This window comes from Brugia malayi (assembly GCF_000002995.4).
Source record: "Brugia malayi strain FR3 genome assembly, contig: Bm_v4_ChrX_scaffold_001, whole genome shotgun sequence".
Classification (NCBI taxonomy): Eukaryota; Metazoa; Nematoda; class Chromadorea; order Rhabditida; family Onchocercidae; genus Brugia; species Brugia malayi.
Genome location: NW_025062479.1, coordinates 9524762 through 9550359, shown reverse-complemented (window position 1 = coordinate 9550359; position 25598 = coordinate 9524762). Strand labels below are relative to the sequence as shown.

The following is a 25598-nucleotide window of genomic DNA, read 5'->3' as shown; positions in this document are numbered from 1 at the left end:
ACTATTTTCGAATGCTAAAATTAATACTTGTCATCGAATAATCGCTTGTTGGTTTTTATTTCCTTATCATTTGTATTTCATATTTTTATTAGTTGTAATTCACAAAATTTTATATTGTTATCATTTATATTTCATTTATAATAACAATATGTGAACTATTTAAATATATGATTTAGTATTTATTTCGTATACAGTCTGCAATACATCATTTACTACTTATTATGACAGATTTTGAGAATGTTATGTATTCGCTAATTTGTATAATCATAAATTGGTATGATATATTTCTAAAACAAGTTGATACCTATCAATCAATTACGTACAATTCTTATGTATTAGCTAAAAGATCTTTTGAACTAAAATGAGAAATATTTGATCTTAAAGCAAATTTCGAAATGAGTGCATAAAATGTCGATGATAATTAAAAAATATTAGAAAGAAATATCTTTTCCAGAAATACATCTATCATCACAGCCTAAAACTTTTCTCATAAAAGACACATTATGGATAAATATTGACAATGAAATAAAAATTTAAGCTGTTGACAATAACAATTTCATATATCAAAAATTATAAAATGAATGAGAAAAGAAAAAAAAAAAAAGCAAACTAATTGATTTGCTTCTTAAATATCCATTGAAAAAAGAAAATTAATTTAATTTATGTCATATTCATTTAACATTAGTAAAAATATTAGTTATTACCATTATCTATCATAACATTTAAAATCATAGGATTAACAAACTACAAAAACAGTATGCTAATAGTCCTATCAAAAACTTAATAGAATATTATTTTTCATTCAAATATTTAAGTTTGAATTTTCCCCAATCAATTTTATGACATTTTATTTTTTTGTTTTATAACGAAATTAAAGAAAAAAAGGCAGAAAAAAAAGAGAAAAAAAATTGAGTAATTAAAATAAGTGTTAAAATGAGGGTAATAGATAAGATGAATATGAATATGAAAGGAAAGCAATAAGGCATGTTAGGTGACACGAAACATATCTTTACATCGGGAGGAGAAGAGGATCAAATTGATGAATTCATTCAGCTATGCAGAAAAACTCGTTTTCAGATGATTCCCTTCAACATACCCCGCGCATACCCAACCGTACATACCTCTGCACCCATCTACATCTCTCTTTTTAAAATAATCACATTTAGAAAATTTGATATGCCTTTCCAAAGTTTTGTTATTCACTTCATTCAACTGTTTTTCTTTTCTTTCCTTTTTTTTTTTCATCTTCAGTCCCGTACATTCATCTTTAATTTAATAGTGAAATGACCATAAAACCTATATAGTTTCTTCATATAATGACCTCCACTTCTTAATGCTTCTTCATTATTCTTAAACAAAATTTTATATAGGGAATGATATATGAGTGAACGATCAATAAGCTTGACTTGCTCAAATGTAAGAAATCAGAATAGTTGAAGCTATTTCGTTAAAATTTTCACAACTAATTTAAAAAAGAAAAGAAAAAACTGAAATCTGGTTATCAAATTAACTGATTCAAGTGTTAATATTTTTTCATGGATTATGACAAAATATTAATTCATTCAATTTGAACTCGAACAATAAATAAATAATGCTAAATTTCCCATCTAAAGTTTTACTTCAAAAAAAAAAATTCTAGTTTTTCTTTTTCTAAAATGAATTAAACAACTATTTCCAGTAATATTGATTTTTAAGCTTTTATACTATATGAATTACTAAACTTTCTCAAACGATCCCGCGCTTTTCTTATATTCATCTTTTCCTAGTGGATCAAGCCGTTACCACCCGAGGCTCTATATCCCCCGATTTCTTGAATCACTTTCGAAAAAACCTTTTCCCTGGGTCAGTTTCCCTCAGTGAAATTTCCCACAATTCGAAAGTATCTTTTTCCTTTTTCGAATTTTACAGTATTTTGATTCAGTTATTTACAAATTTATATTTCTCATCACGAGGTCTTTCATGGAAAGAGAAAAAAACAAACAAAATGGCGCATTCAATGAGAACAGCCAACAAATAGGTAAATATATGGAATGCAGAAGAATCGAATGCATTAGTGTTTAACTGTTTGAAGGTATTCAAAAACATCCGTTGCGGAGGTATGAACTTACGGGGTCAACGAGAAGGGAGGAGACCAATTTCTCAATGCAAAGGTAGGGGAAGAGATGTTAGATGAAACTTTCATTGATTGCAGATGAAATGAACCAAATGGGGGAAAGATCAGAAAGATGTATCGATGGCACTATTTTCCTACTCCTTGTGCGGGTACTGTCGATAGAAGCTTGGCAGATGGATAGACGAAGAGAAAGATGAAGACAGGTAAGTTGTTTGGGTTGGTCTTTCACCTATACCATCGGTCAGATGACGTATTGTCAAGGTCGTCCAACAGAACCCTCCATCTCCACACCATCAGCATTACCACTATAATCAATACTGTCCAATCATCAAAACACATCTCAAATGAGCAATGTTTAATAATTCCACATATACCATACCCCACGATATCTTGTATTTCACTGGCCAAAGAAATAATACACATACCCACTTAAAACATTTGACATTTTACCTACTGAAAAATGTGAAGTCTTGAAAGTATGTATTGTAGCAAGTCACCATAAGTTATTTCAAAAAAAGCACGACACAGTAAATACAGTTCCGCACACTTGAAGCAATTAACACTGAATTCATAATTCAGAAACAAAATGACTAAAACAAACTAATAAATCCTAAGTGATAGAGCTTGGACATTACCTGTTTCAAATCTACGATTCTATTCTGATCGGATGAAGAGTTTATCCGAGAATAATGAAATAAGGAACATTATTTTTCTTTTTTCACTGCTCGAAGCAGCGAATCAAAGCGAAACAGAAGAGTAAAAGATAACATCTATGTGGCATCCTGAATTTTGAATACCAAAATATTTAAAGCATCTCTAAAAACCATTCGAAATATATAGTACATGATATTAAAATAAATAAGTCCTGAATTTACGCAAGAATAATTCACTGAGTGTATATAATATGAAATTTGTGTTGACAAAAACTTTAGAAAATATGAACTCATAGTCAGGGCAAGTTCGCACAAAGCGTTCATATAGCGAAGCATATATTTATATTATTGTAAGACGAGAGAAAAAAAGTTGCACCATAAAAGGAGCTTCATCATAATAATAAAAACAACTCCGTTTATGACATTAATATAATACATACATGAAAGAAACAAATCTGTTTATAAAGCTACCATCCGAAATTATACAAATATCCATAACCTTCTCTGAATCCTGCTGATTTGTAGGTCAGTCCAACCAATCAAAAGAAATATATTGTCGATCAAATTTAGAATACACGCTATCTGCTTTCATGCAATAGTATTATACTTATAAGTTTGCATTGGATATTTTTGTTTAAAACATCAAAAACAGCCAGACTGCAGTACAAAAAGAAAAAAAAAAAAAAAAAAAACAGTACAAAAGAATGTTGAAGGAGATGATAAGAAATTGATAAAACACTTCATTATTACAATATATACAAATTTATGAAAATTGGGCGGTGAACAGGACGCTATAAGGATGCCTATCGTGGTTGCCATCGTAAAAGTCGAGGTCGTAACAACAGACGCGGCTTTTTCGCAACACCTGTTTTCCAGCAGTGTAACAGAAATCGTTGCGTGACATATAATACATGGTCACCTTTCCAGTAGCGCGTCAATTTCAGAGAGTGAAGCGTTTCTAAAGAGTACTATAATCAAATCAAGCTGTTAAAGAAAAGATCAACTCATATTTGCTTGAATAACCACAGCTAACATGCCATCACCACTTCAATGTGTCTTTTGGTATTGTCTAAGGATTGAGAGGATTAAGTTTGATGTAACTGGATATTGTTGATAACTTCTTTCAGAACTCCGCTCACCAATAATGTCATTGACATGAATAGCTGTTCTTCGGCTTAAATCTGTTATCGAAATTTTTGAACAGGTTCTTAATACTTCCAGAACTGCCCACGACCAATAAGACCGGTAACTCAATTTGCCCAAATCGCTTAATGGCTTTTCAGGTGAACCAATTAAGCCTTCTCGTTTCGAAATTTCATAGCCTGAAATAAAACCGAATACATTTTTATCTGAATTCCAAGCGCGGAAATAGCACTACTACTTAATCTCTTCGAAAATTAAATGATGTCTTAGCACTCACTCAGCTGGATAAGAAACTTTCCATAACCGCTTCGCTGAAAAGGAGGAAGTATACAAATGCAGGCAAGGTTATTTCCATCAGGATTACCTTGCTCCTTCGAAAAATAACCTACCATCTGAGCACCCCGACTGTCGACCTGCAATAAAACAGATTTTAAAAATGAAATGCATACAAACGCTACATGCGACCATATCTTACAAAATTCAAAAAAAAAAAAAAAAAACACCTACTGTACGATCATTGTAGATTCAATGTAAATTCATGTAAACTCAAAGCTACATTATTGTAGATAACACCAGAAATAATAAAATCTGACCGAACCTCACAGAGTACGTAGAATAGGAAAGGTTCAACATCGAAATAAAGCGTTTTGTGATCCAGAAACAATTTCGCAAGAAGACACAAGCACTGACAATAAACCTAAAAACGAATAGTTAAAAATTATGAATAAAATTAATCAGGAAAACTGCAGCTACGCAAAAATAAAGACACAAGCACGGTAAAAAAAAAACAAAACAGATAGACCTTTACCTTGTCGTTACTACCCAGGACCTCATATACGGACATTGATTTTTCTTTGTAAATTTCAATGCCTGGTGGTTCCTTTCTTCGACATTCATGTAGATGAATACGATAGCTTCGTTCAAACTTCATATATCGCATACAGTACTGGCATATGTAAAGGCTGTGTGTTTTTCCATAATCATCCGGATAAGGCGAAAAATACCACGTGTCGATTTCATAGTTCCCGTATCTGATGCGTTCAATATGCTTCACTCTAGTAACCTTAATATGAAGATTATATTTCCTATGACTAGGAAAAAGTGTAATACGTCGCACAAATCACTAAGCAAAATCCGACAAAATTTTATCTCAAGTTTCTTTAATTTTGTGTATATAGTGTAGAAGAATGCAGTGGCTCACGAAATACGAAAATCTTTAACTTCTGGATTTCAAAAGAAGAATCTCTTAAGTTAATTTAGTATACTAAACAGATTATCACCATAACTAACCAACCTGTTCGTGTTCTTTCTCCAGTGCTGTTCTTTCATCGTCTATACTGGAATGTGAATTAGGAGATTCGATCATATCGATATGCGTCCTCTTCCGCACTCTTGTTATTTTTCTGCGATCATCATCAATTAATGTCTGCAATGTATAATTTCTCAATTACGCTTGCTGAACCTTCTAAAAAAAAAAAAGATTTACAAGTCAAAAGCCTGAGTTTTCTGTTCAAGATAACAGCAATACATGATACATCAAATTCCGTCATAAAGTTCTATCTTAAATTCGACTAGAAACATGCACACATTTATATCTAAATGTGTTTTGTAAACAGATTTTAATCCTCACTATGTTTTCCTTCAAATACTTACATTTCTTTGGACAAGAATTTTTTGAATCTGACTACGTTGAGCCCATTCATCAAGACGTCGATCGGTCCCTTCATAATGTACATAATACTCATTCCCCGTTCCTCTTTCCGCTGGTCTTTTATCTATAATTACAGCACGTCGTCGTCTAGAACTTCCATGACGCAAAACCATACATACTTCACCCAATGCTAATTGATCATTTAAACCTGACTGATCGTCTGAAACTTCGTAGTTTGTTGAATTACGATCACATCGCATCGAATCCATAGCTAAAGTTAATTTAGATTATTTAAATATCAGAAATCATAAAAGAAAAAAAGTGTGTGAAATGAGCAATCCTTTCATATATAACTTGTAATGTGGATACATCTATGTTACATTAATTATTAGTATATCTGAAATATACATTAAAGTGAATATATTAAAAAAAAGGTATGAAATATTAAAACATATAAGAATACTCACCTCTGTGTAGTATAATGCCATTACGTCGAAGATAACGATGTTGTCGTGTTGTGATGTACTCACGCTCATAAAGAGCTGAGCCAACGTTACTTCGGCTATGGCTTGTTATGGTGGTTCTGCTTCTACACTCCGCCGATACCCTGAAAGTAATACTCATCTCTGTTACTTCATCAACGTAAGTTATCAAGCAATACAACGATAACCATCTCGTACCCTCTATCCTTTACGACAAAAGGACGAGTCCGAACTTTACATACCTTCGTTTGCGCGAATTTCCGATCGCTATGCAACACCTTTGCAAAATCATAAATGTTAGGCAAAACCAAGCAGCGCTTGTGAGATAGGGGGAAGATATTTGGATTAGGGAAATTTATAAGAATATTTCATTCTGATTTAATTTCATTTTTTTGAACTTATTTAGATAATGATGTAAACAGTTACTGTTATTTTTAGTGGATTTGTAGAAGATTAGAGCAGATTATTTGTAGTGGCAAAGCTATTATTGGATTATTTGACAAGAAAATTTTGCATAGAAATGAGTCAGTGACAAATATTAGTGTAATATTTTCAAAGATAAAGTGATGAGTATACGTGATGACAGACTTCTTGATATCCATTCTAGAAAGTGATTGTTTCAGAGCCCAATTATCCAAATGGAATTTGGTGGAAGAAATTAACACTTCATCTGTAATCTCTACTAACTAACAAATCCTTCGTACGTAGCCAATATTTTGTTCATTATTGCACTTGTCCCAATTGTTGGTTAAAATGTTTATGATTAAATTAACTAAATTTTAATTCAACTCATGATTGTATCTAAACTTTGAATATCAAGAAGGGGTTTTGCATGTTACTACTGCATCTTTAAGCATGTGCCAAATTATAATGCAGGATTGGCTTATTCGTGACAAGCTGAGAAAACGAGCAGTCTGTGTAAGGAAAATAAGGATATGACTCGTACTTAAAGACAGTCTTAGTCAAATATCCTAGTCGTTTTGTGCAAACAGGCTTATTATTCCTTCGATATTATTAATTCCGTTATTTTTGAGCTGCTTTTTAGGTTACTCAAATATGGATGATGGCACAGTGTTGGAAGTTCGAATAAACGGTGAAATTAACGGCGATACAGCTTGTTTGGCAAAATTGCAAAATGCAGCAGAAAGTATTTCCAGTCCTTCTACACCAGGAATTGAGACCAGCAGTAGTCTCTCTGATACAGCAATCTCGTTAATGCGGAAGGAATTTGAACATGAAAACTGTGCAGCCAAACCAAAATCAAACGATCAAATTCATGTCGAAAATTGCGTCAAATGTATGAACTCATGGTTTTCTTTTCATACTACTAAATAGGAATAACAAGAAAAACAAAATAACTAACTGTGTAATAGAATTTCGTAAACTCGCAGAAAGTTATTTCTGGCATTTAACTGACCACTGCACTAAACAGACTTATCAAATTTGGAATGCTGCTTCTTGTTTATTATGGTGGTCAGATTTTCTTCTTTAATTGATGAACTAAAACACGGCAATACTAGATGTTATTAAAGAACTAGAATTATTAAGCAGTTTTTTCTAGCTAATGAACAAGTTTTGGATTCGAATGATTCAAAGCGAAAGTTTCGAGTTCTTGGATTAACTTTTCCTGGAAAATGGATGACAAGTGAAAAATTTTGGGATTTGCTTGAAAAAAGCGAGTCGTTTCATATGTGGTTTGATAAAACCACGAAGGGTTTGTAGCTTTCTTTACGTTCACAATAGTTTTCATTCTCTTGAAAAAACCTGTGCTTTAAAATGTCTAGAACATTTACACTAAAAAGTTAATCGATGAATTAACGCAATAAATTTAATTGTTAGTGCAGGTGGTACTAAATGTGGCGGACTGAGTACTGTTTATGACACACCGGAAGAAGCGAAGCTAGCATTCGCTGCGTTTCACAAAATGACGTTTGATGGGAATCCGTTGAAGTTACAGGCGTCTAAACCTTTTTGTACGTTTTTTAGTCGTCTAAATATTTTTGTTATGGAAATTCAAAGTAAAGGACTTTTCCATTGACGTAATCATTCTACTTATTTGTTTTCAGTGCTCTGAGTAATATTTTAGATGATCTGACACCAAATTCTCGAACTATACAACCACCTATGCCATTCAAAATAAGTCTTTCGGATCCCGATGCTTCGAGACGACTCTATGCTCTTCATTTGTCTTCAGCTACTGATCAGACCGTACTATCATCTATATTCGGCAGCGAATGTATTGAAACAGTACAGTTGGAGGTCGATCCGTTCATTGCATCTGAGAAGCAAGCTGAGGTTACTTGTATTATTGAAATATAGAAATTTTGGGAATTGAAGAAAATTCACCAAGACTAAAAGTTAGAAGTGATCAAATATACTTAGTATCTGTAAACCATCAATGACGCATTTTTATTATGTAGATTTTCACAGATTGTGTTCCATACTGTGCAAGAAGCGAACGATGCCCGAATGGAGTTGGCAGATGGATTTGAGATTGATGAAGGCGATCGTCAGCTTACCATGAGGTTTTCTGTGTCAATTGATATAATTCGTTTTGTGTTTCATAATTATTTTTTGATGAATCGTAATATACTTAATCTTCTATTTGCTTTTTTTTTACATTTTTGTTCAGTACTAACAACTGAGCCATTGTGAGCTGTGTCCCCAAAGAAGAGCGATAATATTTTAAACCAAGTTTCGGAGCAAGAACTTCACATAATTGTTGCTCTGAACCTTAAATCGAAATATGTTGAAAATCTGAAATGAAAGATAGTGAAGGTCTTTGATTTGAAGTTTAGAATCTCGGTTCAGAGTCTCAAGTCTATCATAATCATGGGTGATGGTTTCAGACTGTTGACGGCGGATGAATATATTTCGTACATGAAAACAGAAAATGATAAAATCCTCAATGCTCGGGTTGTACCCGTAAGCGCTTCTTCAGCTCCATCTTCATCCTCTTCCCAACCGTCACCATCAGTATCGTCGATAGCAGTTGCAGTTACTTCAGAAACTGCTGTCGTACCATTTGTTCCTGCTCCTGAAATCACAGTAGAAGATGTAACGGGTTTCCTACAACAGGTGCTTTTTCTTTTTTAGTTATATCGTCTCTTTCGGCAAATAATGATCGAATACGTATGTTAGATTAGATTGTCAATAAAAGTTTATTACTCAGAATCTTAGCTTTCTTCATGGATAGTATTGAACCTATTATTTTCAGTATGTTGATGACACACGAACAAATTGGGCAGAACTTAATGAATTAAATGAACTGTGGAAATTGTGCGATGAAGTAAGTCAACTACACAGAGGGATTCCTGATTCTTTATTGAAAATTGCTCTACTGAATGTTTTGGAACGACATCAGCAAACTCTTCCAACACATTGGATGAGACAACATGTTGACAACCTTATCAGGTCATAAAAATATTATGCATATATTTCTTACATAACTCTCGAAAGTTCTTTTTTATTGAAACAATTAAAATTTTTGGTGTAAATCACATATCCAATACTGGCAATTTTTTTCCGGCTTTCTGTGGTCCTGCTGCATATTGTTACTTACTGAATCAAGATGCCATTACAACTTGGGATTGTAAAGTAATGCTTAATTAATCATACATAAAATACTGTTCACAAATACGTTCAGTGTGTTTATTTAGGATATGGAAAAAAGAAGTGCAAAATACAAAAGGTGTTCAGCGTTCCACATCGTACATGATGTCTGCTGCACCATACATTCCCTACGATGTTCCTGAACGAAGAAATTCTAAAATAAGTACGACAAGGAAACGCGCTTTAGCAACAATAATGGGCGTCGGCGAAGTATTAGCCAAAGTTCGGACCATGCTAGCAACGGAAGAAGGGGAATTGGATGTTGATGAAGATGAACACGGTTCTTTTCTCACACTATATACTTTTTTTTTCTGATCTGTTTCATTTTTTTTTTTTTTTTTTTTTTTTTTTAAATTCTCATCTATTATCTTTATAAAGTAAGTTTGAGATTCACAACCTAAAAAAGGATGCCTCTTTTTTCAGTTTACAATTATGAATTTTAGGGAATTATACTATTGATGGACAACCACTATCGTTTGAATCATGGGCTAATATTAATAAACCGGTGAACCCAGCTCCAGTTTATGAACGGCCCCAGTTATTTATCCACCCCAAGATGCGAAAGTTCAGGTTATTTTAAGAGAAAATATATTTCAAGCGGAAAATTGGTAGTAAATATCATGTTTTTTAACTGTTCAATCCTTCTTTACAGTTTTACTTTTCGCGTCTTTATTTTTAGGAGATGGATTTTGCAAAAGTCATAAACTCTCTGATCATATGTCCTTCACATCTTTTAGTTAATGAAAATGTCTCAATTTTCTCGTTTTATTTATAAAACTGTAATTTTAGAAACCAGTGGAAAAAAGAGACGTGGCAGAAGAAAATGAAAGAAGAAAAAATTAAAAAAACGCAGGAAGTAGAGCTAGAAATCCAAAATGAAAAGGATGAAGAATCAGCTCCAGATGGCGAAGTTAAGGCAGAGACAGAAACTCCTGTAATCAGGCGGGAGGTTTGTTTATTTCTTTTATTGTTTTAGATGGATGCATTCGTTATTCCTACTCTTGCTGATGCTTTATTCTGAGCTTTTTTTTTTTTCAGAAAACATGCTAGATTTTTTAGTAGACATAAAAAGCCAAATACAAGAATTATAGTGTCAGTATTCTATTTAAGTTGGAAGAAGGAGAAATGTCATCAGAAAGTTCATCATCATCGTCAGCTTCGACATCATCAGATGAGGATATTGATGATGGAGCAACGTCCAGACACCGTCGACGAAAGCGTCGGAGACATGAAAAGTGATTTTTTTCTTTTCTGAACTTCCGTACAACTTTTTTCGTTTTTTACGTATGTGACATTTCATACCAATTTTGAGCTTAAAATTCAAATCGACTTTTAGAAAATCTTATTTACCTCTGTTTTATTTAAAAGAAGTTTTGTCGTTTAATTTTTCTATTACTCCATAATTCATTTATCATCAGGTCGTTACGACATTGTACACTCAACATTTTATTCTTCGTTGTTAGTATTTTCTCAGTTTATTTTTTGCAGGAACAATCAGTTAAATCCCGTACAGGCTGCAATGGATTCTGTTAATCCACAGTTCACGACACTGTTTGCACAACTCTATGAACATCGACATACACTGTGTCGATTGCTCTTATCTTCACACAAGAATGCTTTTGCATCTGTACTGGGACAGGTAAGGATGTAATCAGATGTACATTTGAAATTTTCTCGAAAAATTAAACTTCAAAAGAAAAGTGCTATCCAATTTCAGGTACTTTCATCACCGCAAGGCATGACATCAGCTCAGCAAAACCAGATGAATTTGTTTATCCAAAATTTCTCAGCACAGAATTTACCAAAATAACATTATTTTTTACATTTTTAATATGGTATTAGGAATATTCTGTTGTGTATTATCTTTTAGAATTATCCTATCCTCCTGTTATTAACGATCGAGACAAGATTCTGTTTATAGATTAGATAAAATAGTTTTCTAACCTGCAATATCTTATTCATTTACTTCCATGAAGCATATGGTTCGAGACAGCAGAGAGAAATTGTGAGTGATAACCTAAGATGTCGAAAAGGTGCACTTCGTTTCTTATTCCAAAATCCAAAGGGAAATGAATAACTGCACTTTATTACCTGATAACCGTAGCGAGCATACTTGGTTATTCCCATTTTTGCTGATACTGTCTCTGTGATCAGTTCAGCTGCTTTATTATGCAGTAACTATTCATGTTTATGGCAGCATAAGTTCATTTTTTTACATAACTTATAACACAGTGTATTGCTTTTATTGGTTTTAATACTGTTTCGGATTTCATTTTTTTCTTTACTCAACTTTCTTGTTATGTTTTGTGCTGCATTGTAAGCTGTCAATTTTTTAAAATATGATTTATCTTAACAACTATTTGTGAATGCATATCGTCTTGTACATCTGTTTGAAATAAGCCTAATTTTATGGTGAAAATCTGTATAATCGTATCAAATTTGCCATTCTTTTATTGTACAAATTTGAACGTCGTGCACTTTGAACTCTAGCCATGTTCATAATTTGTCCCAGTGTTTTATCATACATGTAAACTTCTTTCCATGAAATTCATTCAGATAACTTACAAAACTTTAATTTTTTGCTCCTTCTTGCGTCGTTCCCTTCATAGGTTTATTCTGAGTTCTAAACTTTGGATTTGAATTCATTCGACCCTCTATACTGTTACAAAATATGTTCCGTTTATTCTCATTTGTTCGATGCAGGATTTTTTTAAATGTTTTTCATTTAACATTTTTTTTATCCAAATGACAGGCAAATGTTGCAACATTTTATATTTAAATAAATGTTTAGTAAGCAAATGTTGCTTATCTGGAATGCTTACTAAAGTGCTGTTTTTGTCAGGAATGCGTGCTTGCATTATCATATGGAAAGGATGTAAAGGAAAAGTATTCGCTATGAGGCGTCAGTGAACTAACATATCAAGTTTTATTTTATGTAATTTTTAAAATTATTTGGGTAAATTATACTTCCCCAAATGTGTCGTTGATAAGCGGGAAGCCCTACGCTGAAAATTTTCAGTTTGCGTGACTTAAACTATGCATCGTTGGAGGAAATCCCAGATATTCATTTTTAGCTCGAGTCTCTCTTCTCTTCCGTTCGGATGGAGTGTGGCGATGCACCTGCTGATAGTCCTTCTTTTTCGGACGATGAAGCAGATTACGATTATGGTTGGTACATTCTGTTCAGTTGTACTTCTCATAAAATGTTTTTTGTTGAATTCCACTGAAATGATCACATTTAGATGACTTTTACTGCAATGGAGAAAATTGTGGAATGGAGATATTTGAAAGAGAAGATCCGGAATACATTGAATATGCATGCCTAAAAGTTCCGGAGGTATGTATCATAAAGTTTTCGGTAATTGTTATCAATATAATGTAATGTTATAAGGGAGAAAACGATGCTCGGGATAGATTTTATCTGCTTCTCAACTATATTTCTGATGTAGACTAATTTCATAAATATTTAGGTCGAACGTCTCTTGAAGGAAACTGTGGATCATGTCGTTTCAACTTTGAATGTATCATCTTCACTTGCCAAAATCCTCTTGCATTTTTACAAGTGGGACGACTCCACTTTAATCCAGTTGTACCGCGTTGATCCTTGTAAAGTTCTAGTCGGTAAGCTTTATGCAATTAGTTTTAATCAATGCCTTTTTAGAAGTTGATTAATTGATTAGACATAATAAATTTCTCATATTACGTGGCTTTCTGTTATTGAGTCGGGAGCCTCAACAGCTAGCTTAAACGGAACAATTACTTGGCTAACATTGTTAGCCTTTACTAGAAAACACGTGCATTCTGTCAACTAACACTGCATGTGCTGTGTGTTACTATGTGCTTGTTATTCTACTGCTTAAATTTTAGATTGCTTTGTGTGCGCTGGTTCTTCAAAGCAACAGCCAGACACTATGAGCTGTGTGGTTTGTACGAGGTTACAAGACGAATGTACCAAAATGTATGCATTGGATTGTGGGCATAGCTTTTGTTCAGCATGTTGGATGGAATATATCGAAACACAGCTTTGTAATGGCTTATCAATCACGTCAGCTCTTATCACTTAGTTCCTTAAATGATTCGTTTTTAATTTAGTTCAAAATTTAAAATAGTTTTTTTTTCCTGGTGTATTGGTACATTCTGCTAACCGTTGTTTTATTCCGACCATTTCATCAATTACATAACTTAACGAGTCTAGAGGGAGTTCGATATAAACAACTTCAAATTTTTATAGAAACATTTCATTTTTTTCTGGTAGCTTTGAAGTTAATTAGTTGTTATGCCAATCTCAAAAGGTCATGTTTATGAAGATGAGTAAAAAGTGGATTTTGGGGAAAGGAAAGTGAGCAGTTTGTTTACAGGATTGGTTGTATGGCAAGCGGGTGTACATTACTGTGTTTAGAAGATTTTGTACTAAGGATATTGAGCGAACGCACAGAAATAAGAGATAAATATGAAAGGTTGATATTCAAAGATTGTGTAGAATCACATCCACAGTTGCGATTTTGTCCGGGTATTGATTGTCATGTCGTTATCAAAGCACAGTGCCAAAAGGCCAAGAAAGTTACTTGTACCAGTTGCCGAATTTCTTTTTGGTATGTTCCAAGTTTGCTTCTACAAAACCTGACTGTACATTCTGTCGTCCTGCAAGTGGTGACCAGTTTGGACAAGACCTGTGCATGTTGGTCATTTCCGGAAATGCGAAGTAGCTTTTGTTGGTTGACGATTCAAGCAGTTAGAATTAAAATTAGAGTCCTGCGGTAACCTAATTTTATCGGGGGCATGGATGAAATCGTTATAACAATTTACATCGTAAAAAATTTTTTGAAGTTTTATTCTCTGCCCTACTTTGGATACATTTTTGCCATTATCTAATTACATCCTGGGTTGAAAGACTGGACAATTTTAGTTTCGAATTTGAATTTGTGATTTTTGTTTTTGCTGCCAAAGTTTTGCAAATGTCTTTTATGTTCAGTTTTGTTTATAGTTTTCAATGCGGTTGTGATTACCACGCACCGACCTCCTGCGAAACAATACGCAAATGGTTAACAAAGTGTGCTGATGACAGTGAAACTGCAAATTATATAAGGTTAAAATAGATTCTGCCATATGCATCTTACACTGGAATCATACACTAATATTTTTCATAGCCTTTTTGTGCACGTCACAGAGAATACTTTTCATTTTTTTTATCTGCAATTTCCATTTAGTGTTTTATGTAATTTGGTTTGTTATTTATGCATATTTGGGTAATTTAGTGCACATACAAAAGATTGTCCCAATTGCCATTCATGCATCGAAAAAAACGGCGGATGCAATCATATGCAGTGCGCCAAGTGCAAATATCACTTTTGTTGGATGTGTTTTGGAGGTCACTCATATTTTTTTTTTAATTTCCATTAATTAGAGTCTATTTTATTAATGTTTAATAAAGGATAACTAATGCGGGACTTAAATTCCCTTTCATATCCCAATATTTTGCTGCATGCATATCAGATTAAAATAATTTTTTTTTTCCTTTTGTTTGCAGCAACAAAAACATTCAGCTAAGGAAGTTACCCAGAAAAAATCTGTTCTGTATAAATTGGAGTTCAGATCTTCGTCTCAAGATAGATTTTGAATTTCAAATAAACAAAATGCCATTGCGTATTACGTATTTTCTGCTTCAAATTTCCACTTCTTCATATAAACAATTTAGAACATAATTTTTACGTTTTTTTTTTTGTATAGACTGGAAGAACCATGGAAGCGAATATTATGAATGTAGTCGCTATAAAGAGAACCCATCTATAGCCCAGGAAGCAAATCATGTCAAAGCCCGTCGTGCACTTGAAAAATATTTACATTATTATGGTATGTTTTTATCTGTTTTCGTAGGATTTGCAGAATATTTTTACTTTACCAGCTAATTAATACATTGACCGTTTGTTATGTACCATACTAGAGAAATGCATAACATAATATTTTTTTAAAAAAAAGGTGTTTGTTAAGTTTTACAGAGCGTTATGAAAATCATCACAAATCCTTAAAGATGGAAGAAAATTTGCGGAATTGTATAATGAAAAAAATCGATGAGAAAGTAAATGGGTATGAAGGGACATGGATTGATTGGCAGTATTTGCATAGAGCAGCCACATTACTTACAAAATGTCGTTACACGCTGCAGTACACTTATCCATATGCATATTATATGGAAAATGGACCAAGAAAACAGCTGGTATGATCTTTTGAGACTGTCGAATAGTTAAAACTTTACATGTAACTCCCAAATCTTTTTTTTTTTTTTTTTTAAATACACGTCATTTTAGTTAAACGCGACTTTTCTTTGAGGTTTCATTAGCCATCATATAAGAGACAAGTGATATAAGTTAGAACTGAAATGTTCTTGTCACTTAATTATTTATTTGTTCAGTTTGAATATCAGCAAGCTCAGCTAGAAAAAGAGATTGAAGAGTTGTCCTGGAAAGTCGAAAGAGCAGAAAGTACGGAACGAGGTGATTTGGAAACACAAATGCATGTAGCGGAATGTAAACGACGTACACTTCTACAAGATTTCTTCGACTGACAGTTCCACAGAGTAGTTAAATCTCCTGCTTATATCATAAGAAGTTTTTTCATCGTGCTGTTTTATCGGGTTGTATGTAGTTAGTCGCTGCGTGACATTTTTTTGTTATTATTGAAACCGTCTTTGTATTTTTGCTCAGAACTTCGTTTCATATTGATTATTTTCCAATCATTTCCTTCCATTTATGTGTTCTATTTTACAAATTCATTGTGATTCGGAATTTTTTTTTCAAAAGATTTCTTTAATATTGCCTATTTTGTTGCTTTTAACCAATCGATATTTTGCATTCTATTACCTACATTCTGAAGAGTATGCAAATGATTTACTAGGATTTATATTACTATTGGTTTATATTCTGTAGTTACTTATTCTTTCAGAAAATGATCATGTCTCGAATTATGCCTTTTAATTTATAGTAATAAGTTGCTGTTTGTGTCATGTTTTCGATGTTTTTTTTTTTTTTTTACATTGAAATATTGAGTTTATGCGCCTTTGATCATTTAGCTTGCAGTGCTTCGACCTCGTATTTATGTCCAGTAAGATCTGTGAAATTGAAAGGGGTTTAGTGAAGTATTTTAATTTTAATATTCGAATTTACGTAGTCGAAAATAGTTTATGGATTAATCCAGGATTTCATTCTCGCTTTCTTAAGCTTATTTCCGTAGCATGCAGATTTGAAGTTTGAGATAATAGAACGGTCCTGAAATATCACTTTGTATTGATATTGTTGAAATTAGGATACACTTCTTTTTTATTTCACAACAAAGAAATAAATTGACAGTTATTGTTAAGTATTTTATGAAAACAGTTTCACTGTTTTTGAATATGCGCCATTTTACATGCACCATTGTTGTGTCCTCAGTTGAACATTTGCCTTTTTTATTGGGGAATACTTTGTTTTGTGTATTCGCACTGTCTTTAAGGCCATTTTTCTTATTACTGACGTTTGGTTCGTGTGTATGTATCCTTATATTGTGTTTTTAGAAATCATTATGAAGTCTTCATTATTTCTGACAGGATGTATCGGATATTATGGAGCGAAACATCATTAAGATGTCGAAATTTAACGATTGGTAGTGTGAATTAATAGAAGTGATTGTACAGATAGTGTAACCTCGGGGTGGATGATAGGTTTTGCACTTCGAATCTGCTGACAGCAACTGTGAAGTGTTTCAAAATGCATAAAAATCGCTGGTGAGTTGGCGAACACCAGCACTGTAAAAGAAAAAGGTAGTCGAAATTTGGCTTATTGTCTTAACTGGTTCCCGTCACTTCGTCTGACTTTTCGACGTAACGTTTTTAACGGTGCAATCATGAAATGGTTCAGTGATATTTTTATATTTTTCGTTTATTTTTGATATAGAACTGCAATAGTCAAGGGGCTGGAGTGAAGAGAGTTCAAATTCACATTTTTGTCAATGGCGGTGTTAAATAGATCGGCGGAAAGGAAATTATGTGCCATTTTGCGCAATTAATGATAAATTATGTGCTTATGAAGAGAAGAAATGGAATTGGTGATTCAAAATTGCCGTTTCAAACTGAATTTCTGTTGTCGTCGATTACATCAAGCATTACACTATCGGTTACCGTTTAAAGCTCAAAATAATCAGGAACGATAGGCATCCGAGAGATAATCCTAGTTGTTATTCTGAACGACGAAGAAACGTTTAGAGTCGGAAGGTTGCTTGCAACTCTTCATTCATTATTGAAAAATAATTATGAAACTATCAAATCAAAATTTACTCATAATTTGAATTTCAGAACTGGATTATTGAATAGAAGTATCGTTAGTGATTAAGTGGGAAACTGAATGAATAAAATTATGAAACAAACAAGACAAATGATGTCTCCGTGAGGAGGTTTCAGATTTGAACGACATCCCAACTTTGTTACGAAATGAATTCACAGCAATGTTTTAGCAAAAAAGTTCAGATATCAGGCTTTGATTCTGGCATTTTTTGTATCTATTGGTGAATATTTGTTGATAATTGATTTCTCAAATAAGAAAAACAGAAAAAAAGACATATTAGCTGTAATTTAAAAATAGATGTGGGTCGCTGATAAAAATAACATGATAAAAACTTCAGATGACAATATTATACATATGTACAATTATCTTCCTCACTTAATTATACTGAAAGAGCACAAACTTTCTCATCTGATGTAGTCATCAAAATGATTAGGTTATTTTGTTGTAGTTAAGGTTTCCTTTTGATTATACCAAAAATTCTTTTCACTTAGGATATGTTTGAATAGTAACCATGACTTTGAAACTAAAATTCCAAAATAATTTGTTAAGTAAAATAAATGTCCATCTAAGCTCTTCAAGTAAGTAAACCAGTAAGAAGCACACTATTCTGTCAACTCATTTTGTAAGAACTGACAGGGAAAGTAGTGGTTATGTCGGTGTATATCTGGGGATGTATTTGAGGATGATACACTGAAAAACAAATTTCCCTCTTACGCGGATAGCTTTTAGTTCTTTCACAGTTGCGGTGTATCTTTGTGTAACGAATGTAGATTTGTTGCATATGATAACTGATCAAAGTTTCGACTTTTCCGATTAATGAGTGTGACCTAAATCATAGAATATTGAGAATGTTCAATTGGAAATAATATTGAGGTAGATGGATGCAGTAAATTGATTTTGATGGTGATGAAGAATAGATCTCGTGATGATTGTGTATTTGAGGGTTGTGTACATCTCACGCTTACTTCCCATATGTAAATGTTTGGTAGGTTGGGGGAATAAGAAAGGTGTATGGAATGAAGACCAGGGTGTATAAAGTGAACTTTCGAAATTGGTACAGCCCAAGGACATATCGCGTGACGATGATGCGGGAGAACGATAGAATGGCAGCAAGAGAAGGGGAAGGAGAATAATAGAATGGCTGTTACCAATCACGGGTAAAACTCCTCACAATATTTCTACCTCGTTATTGAGGGATAGATGTATGTGTGTATGTATGTATGTGTATGTTTGCCTGCCCATTTGTAGCTACACCTAGAGGTCGTCTCCCGAGGTTTTGAACTGGAAAAAAGTGAGGAGGGGAGGCTCTGTTTGTTTCCTCGGGTATTAGACACGAAAAGAATGGGATTGAGTGTTTGAGCTGGGTTAGGTTGAGTACAACGCAGACGGTAAAGCAAGTATTGGATGATGGACGGATGAATAATGAATGGGAAGTTTAGCTTCAGGAATAATCAGAGGAGAGAGGAGTAGTATAGTGGCACAGTTGCAAAGGACGAGAGGTCGAAATTAGAGGGAAGAAGTGAAAGGTAGGATGGCAGTGGTATCAATTGAGTGTCTCGAAGATTTTTCGCCAGTTCCAGAGGCATAAAAGGGATAGCTAGACGGATTGGGTGAGGGCGAAGGTTGCGAGGAGAATAGAAAAGCAGTTGTGTGTGTATATGTATGTGCATCATGTCTCCGAGTCAATGATGCCTCCTGATGGTGGCGCGACAGGACGGATGCTCGGTCGGTTGATCGGTCGGGTAAATAGATTGGTTGTTCAATCACTCACAAGAGTTATAATTGCTATTGTCCTGCTGTCACTCACTGTCGATGTTGCTGTACTGACGAGGTAGATGGTGCTGCTGTATTACCCGCGATGGTACTGGTCATGTGTTGTTACCAATAACAGCAGTGACGGGGAGGGACTAGGGGTAGAAGAGAGGAGAACAGTATATCTGCTAAATGGGAAAGTGACAGGTTTCCCTAAGTTCTGCATCCTTCTGCCTCATAGATCCTTCTGTGCTTATGTACGATCTTCTATCCTATACTGATCCGTCAAACATTGCAGGGAAATAATTGTTTAATGAGTATATTTTGTATCCAGGATAGTGACAAATTTTAATGGAATATTAGCACAGTTCGTAGAGTATCAGACTGCTACCAAAAAGGGATGCAGTAAATTCCAGGAGGAGGCCATTGATCTTATCGTTCCACACCGTAACGTTTCCTTTTTTCTCACTGTTCACATTTTTTCTTCCCATTTCTCAGTTTCCAATCAGTTCAATTTCTATAGAATATTAACTGATTAGCATCTGCAAGTGAACCTGATATACCCTGTTCCGGCATTCAACCGAATACAACATGTAATGCTGGATAAACATACCTGAATTGCTGCTGGCACATACTCAATGGCACTAGATGAATTCACGGTTCACCTCTCCTATCCGTGTATTCGCCAGTTCCATAGAGCTGTGCAAGTATTTGCTATCTCCAATTAATTTTCCCTCCAATATGTTAACAATTGCGCATCTTAAATTTTTTTTCTCATTCACGCTATTAATGATTATCCCATTTACCTGGTGGTATCCTCGACCAATCTCTTCAATCTGCTGTACACTTTTCGCAATGAGTAAAGTGATTTTTGCATTTTAATTTGCGCCATCTTTTACGAATTACGCTCGTTTGTTTGTTTTGAAATTTCGGCATATTTCTCACTTCAGTTCACTAATTTCATAATCTTTCACGTAAATGCTTTTAACAAAGATTTTGCGTCATCTTAATTCAAACTGTTTCTACATTCTCCGACTGCGTCATTCTGTTTAACTGGCCCTGATTCGGTCCTGCATAGCAATAATTTAGGGAAGAAATTTCATGGATAACCTTTTCTTTTAATTTGGAATTGTTCTCGCTATCCTTCAAAATCAATGCTTTTTGGATAATTCGATTTTTTTAATTGTTAACAAATCATTGATAATAAAAGAAAAATCACCATTTTGATCTTTCCTTTGTTTTTGAATTTGCTGAAAAGATCCAAATGGATAGCTGAGAGAGATGACGAGTCCATTGTTCAAATACATATATATATATATGTCTCTATATGTTGAATCCATTGTTCAGACATTGTCAAAATCTCCCTCCTAAAAGAATGATCAGTGACCAAACATTAAGCTGATCTAGTCCATTTTGATTTGTGACTTCAGGTGCAAATGATGTCTCACTACTAAGTGTATCTCCCAACAGAATTTAATAAGTGATCAAATCCAATTTTCATTAACACAATAAACTCACTTAACTTGCTAATTGATTTAAACAGATTGGTGAAGGAATCCTCTAACAATTGTTTTAATCACACAAAAAAAGAAAAAGGCCCTTAAGTACTCTGAAAAATCATACCTCGTTATTTTTCTAACGAATTATATTTTTTTAATCATTAACTGATGACATTTAAACCGACTTAGGAACCATGAAAAAAGATAATTAATTTTAAAATAGATAATAAATCAAAATTGCGAGAAAATTTCCGCAGCGAAGTGAGTTTTGACTAACGGAGGAGAAGTACTAGTGTAAAAGGACGGAAACAAGCATTCGAGTTTGGATTTAAAACATCAAGCTAAAATTATTAGGAATTCCGCATTGTTTGCCTAGACATTTATATATATAGTTTTTTTTTTTTTTTTTTTTTTTTTTAAAGTTTAATCTCACATGCAGAAACATTTAGTATTTTAAATAAATGCAGTAGAATTATTAAAAATTTTCCTATTGTTTGTAATATAATTATCACCATCACTCATTTTGCAAATGTCGCTTTAATCTAACATATTTTTTAATTTAAGTTAAAATTGGAATTACAAGCTGGATTCTAGTTGCATCACTAATCTATCAAGGGGTTCAATTTTAGGCGAAAAACAAATGGAATGGTTTCGAAAAGTACGAAAAAAATAAACTGATTGGATGAACGATAAATTTGTGATAATCTTATCCATGCTGTCAACAGTTTCCACATGAATAATGAGTTATATCTTCATTAGTAAACCTCATTAATCTTATTTTTAAAGATACATCAATGTTTAAATTAATAAAATTAAATTTTTTTTTTGTTTAATCATATTTATCTGTAACCATTTTTGTATATTATTTGCGTTAAAATTAAGTTTACCTAATTTACTGCAGATCCTTGAATCATTCATTTTCCTTTCTTTCCCTTTTCTTTTTTGTTTCCAAATCCTTGCAACACATGTTTTAAAGTAAATACACAAACGATGAATGAAAAAATGCGGATGATTTCACAAAGGTCTGAGATTTAAAAATTTCGGATCAAAAACACTTGAATGTCTGATAATGATTTTCAGGTATTTGTTTGTTGATAGCGCTTTTGCATATGCAATTAGTTAGTATCTTCAGTTCGAATTTTTGTTGGGAAATCTAAAATATAAAAAATTATTACTTTTGCTTGCACACAGTTTCTTTCTTAATAAAATTTAAGGAATTGTTAAATTATATGGTTAGCATCATTTTATCATTGATTGTCAAATATTTTTGTATGAAATATTTCGCAATAGTTAATTACTGAATACTTATCGAAAGCTGTTACCAAAATATTATTGCAAATATTTGAAACAAAAAAATAAAACGTAAACTCAAAGTGACAGTTTATGAACAAGTTTTTCCAACACTTTTTGGTGGTCTTAATGTTGTAGCTATTAAAGTTGCATAACTAATATTATTATGCATTGATTTACAATTTCCATACGCTATGATACATACCGGAAGATGTGATAAATTTTCCCATAAATTCCATATTTTCAACTTGAATGAAATATAGAATAGACAAAATGTAAATTAAATTCTATTTAGATAAACGAAATCAAATTTATCTCCTTTATTTGTGTTTAATTTTAGTTGAAAATTTGAACTGTTAGATTGTCCAAAAGCAAGTTTTTCTCTGGATTTTATCTTCCAACTCAACTTCAACTTATTTGTTTAAAAACAGTGGTAGTTTTAAAATCAAATATTTGCTGGAGTTGTAAGAGATCAAATAACTTTATGGTATCGTTAATTGATGATAATAAGAAATTTGTCATATAAGACATTTTTACACTCTTAAATGATTATCATCCTGCTTTTTTCTTTTTTCGTCCTTTTTTTTCAAAACCAAATCTTGAAAATTTTCACATTTTGTGGGAATTTAAAAGTTCCGAATGTGAGGTTAATTAGACTGGACCAATACTTTCAGGATACGTCTCAAAATGAAAATAGTTTGGAAACAAATAATATTGCAGTTCATCTTAATTTAAGGATTAAAAAGGTAATTTGATGAGAAAACAGCTCATTTAAGATCCATTCTAAATATTTCAGTTTAAATTAGATGCTTTCAACCTTTTTAAAAAAGAATTTATAGTTTGCGACAAAAGAAAAAAGAGTTCGAAAGTTTTTACAATAACGTTGGTAAGATAACTGCTATCTTTGTTCTTTTAATTTTGCGTAAAACACTTTAACTCTTTCACCTATCCATTAACATGAAGTACTGCCATTTAGAAATGATTTTTTTTTTTTTTTATTTGAAGATATTCATATATTTCTTATTTTAATTTGACGTGTATTTTAAACTGCAATTACTTTTATCAAAATATATTATGGCTATTTCCTACCTATTGTAATGACTCGAACGAATAATTCGGGTTTCAGTATATACGTTTACTCATTATTTGCATAAATTTGATAGTAAATTAATTAACTGTGGCAATGAGCATTGTTAATTTATGACACTGTTGTCTTTCATGAAGGATCTTTGAATTTATTCTATTTTGTAAACAATCTTTTATCTACTCATTAAGTCCTCTTTCTTTTTTTTGTATTTATTGTGTGGCTGAAATAAATTTTTATATTCATGCGACAGCTCATAAAATGCTATATGAAAGAGCTATTGTTCAGACAGAAGTGCAAGCAAATAAGGTCTAATTCATGTCAATTTCCTGTTAAAAGATACTGTGAACGGATGAAAAATGAAAAACTATCATAATTGTTAGGATCTCAATGATTAGCTGTTTTATAACAGTATGAAAATAAGCTATAAAATGTCACATTTTCATGATTTAAATCTAAAAAAAGCAATAAACATAGTCGTTGTCGTTTTTTCTTTTTCTTTTTCAAACATTTCCAAATTTACTTTTCTTGTTTTCAATTCATCGTTCCCATCCTCTACAATGACTGAGAGAGGGAAATTATTTGATGGTGTGCTGTTTCATGGAAATTGATCGATATAACACAATGGAACATTTCAATAATATTCCCTTCTATTACACGAAATTACCCGTCGTGACAAAAAATTACCACTTATATATATGAGTGAACTCCATATAATAAAATGGAGCAGTATTTGTTGTAAGGTAGGTCAGAGGAATAAAATTCACTCTCTTGTACGGAGGAGTTTAGATCAACATTAACGAAAAGAAGGCATTACCACAAATGGACAATCTTTTGTCACGGACGGGCAATAAGCATAACCAACCAACAACAATAGTAAGCTAATGATGACAGTGACATAACTTATTGGTAACCTCAAGAAAACATTGGGACAATTAATAGATGAATTTTGTGAGAAAAGAGAATATGATTGTATTTATATCAAATGAAAAATTTATTCATCATTCTTTATGATACATATTTCAGCAAAGTAATATTAGCATAGCACATGCTAACAATTCACATCTATCAAACAATGATTCTAGAAATATTTTAAATTTTAAACTTGCAAGATGAGATTAAAAGATAATCCATTAATGAGGGAAGAGAAAGAGAATGAGAGAGAAGGACAGATTACGAATAATAAATCTGCTTGGTTATTGCAGTTATTTTTGCAAAAGAAAAGAGAAAAAAACACGAGAACTGAAATGCTAAGCACAATGTCAACGATGGACGGAAGAAGGGATATTGACGTTGTCACGGCGACTCAATCGGTGTGCTACAATACAATATTGATTGTGAGTTCGATTCCGGATCATTGCAGAAAAACTTTGCTGTATGTGTTTTACAATGGAGGCAAGAGCTTTTTAAGGTCAGAGGTTATGAGAAAATCAAGAGATGTTTTGAGTGTGAAATGATATAAACTGAGTTACTGGTTATACATCTACCAGTCACAATAGTGATGTTGATTGGCAAATAAATGAATGAATTTTCGATTGTATCACTAGTAATCACTTATCATATCACCAGTAGCTTATCACTGACCAGCGAAGTTTGTTAAAAAAAGTCTCTTAATTATCATTTATCTATTAGAGATTAGAAATCATTTGATTAATAGTAATTGATAGTGCCGGATGGTCATTTCATTTTGTCGTTTTTGGATGATAAATCTTCATTTTTTTAATATCATAGTTGAATTGAGAATGATTAAACACATTTAGGGTCTTTAACACACTGAGATATTCAGTTTACAATTTTTGCTATCGAAAAATTTCGTAATAAAGAAATTAATGCATACTTCTTTTTCGCTATGACGGAAAAATGTTCCTAAAATTAACCTTAATAGGGTCACGTTGGACAAAAAGATTTCACATTAATGAGTAACTTTACGAACCTTTTTTCTCCCTAAATCCAACACTTAGGCATTTAAAAGGCTACACAGTTTCTCAAAAGATGGCAATTATGGCA

At 32.8% G+C, this 25598-nt stretch overlaps 4 protein-coding genes and 1 non-coding gene across 6 annotated transcripts; 4 read left to right on the top strand and 1 right to left on the bottom strand.

Annotated features, from left to right (window-relative positions):
- Nucleotides 1–3569: 3569 nt before the first annotated feature.
- Bm5266 (Uncharacterized protein) lies at nt 3570–6184 on the bottom strand (the record flags this gene model as incomplete). 2 transcript variants are annotated; one of them, XM_043074249.1, is made up of 9 exons in its annotated part: nt 3570–3724; nt 3906–4088; nt 4187–4322; nt 4508–4606; nt 4718–4972; nt 5204–5335; nt 5563–5684; nt 5769–5831; nt 6028–6184. In XM_043074249.1, the coding sequence occupies 9 exons, from the start codon at nt 6182–6184 to the stop codon at nt 3570–3572; spliced, it is 1302 nt and encodes a 433-aa protein (XP_042930183.1). The 2 variants fall into 2 exon arrangements, with proteins under 2 accessions (XP_042930183.1, XP_042930184.1); XM_043074250.1 differs by having other exon boundaries at nt 5774–5831; nt 6028–6096.
- A 914-nt stretch (nt 6185–7098) lies between these two features.
- On the top strand, nt 7099–11464 carry Bma-sna-2 (Uncharacterized protein; the record flags this gene model as incomplete). The annotated part of the gene is made up of 13 exons (XM_001898675.1): nt 7099–7339; nt 7604–7756; nt 7887–8015; nt 8129–8337; nt 8473–8567; nt 8892–9120; nt 9260–9456; nt 9702–9934; nt 10098–10224; nt 10444–10603; nt 10765–10889; nt 11143–11293; nt 11372–11464. 13 exons carry the CDS (start codon nt 7099–7101, stop codon nt 11462–11464), a joined length of 2142 nt encoding a protein of 713 aa, XP_001898710.1.
- Nucleotides 11465–12755: 1291 nt separating this feature from the next.
- Nucleotides 12756–16216, top strand: Bm956 (Uncharacterized protein; the record flags this gene model as incomplete). Its single annotated transcript, XM_001898676.1, has 10 exons — nt 12756–12822; nt 12897–12991; nt 13125–13275; nt 13522–13699; nt 14013–14246; nt 14639–14740; nt 14910–15022; nt 15382–15504; nt 15651–15868; nt 16064–16216. The coding sequence occupies 10 exons, from the start codon at nt 12756–12758 to the stop codon at nt 16214–16216; spliced, it is 1434 nt and encodes a 477-aa protein (XP_001898711.1).
- Nucleotides 16217–19624: 3408 nt separating this feature from the next.
- Bm17955 (Uncharacterized protein) lies at nt 19625–20325 on the top strand (the record flags this gene model as incomplete). The annotated part of the gene is made up of 3 exons (XM_043074248.1): nt 19625–19797; nt 20053–20165; nt 20258–20325. 3 exons carry the CDS (start codon nt 19625–19627, stop codon nt 20323–20325), a joined length of 354 nt encoding a protein of 117 aa, XP_042930182.1.
- A 15-nt stretch (nt 20326–20340) lies between these two features.
- Nucleotides 20341–20428, top strand: Bma-mir-228. The gene has a single exon (XR_006228217.1). It is a non-coding gene; the product is annotated as a pre-microRNA Bma-mir-228 (primary transcript).
- Nucleotides 20429–25598: the final 5170 nt, after the last annotated feature.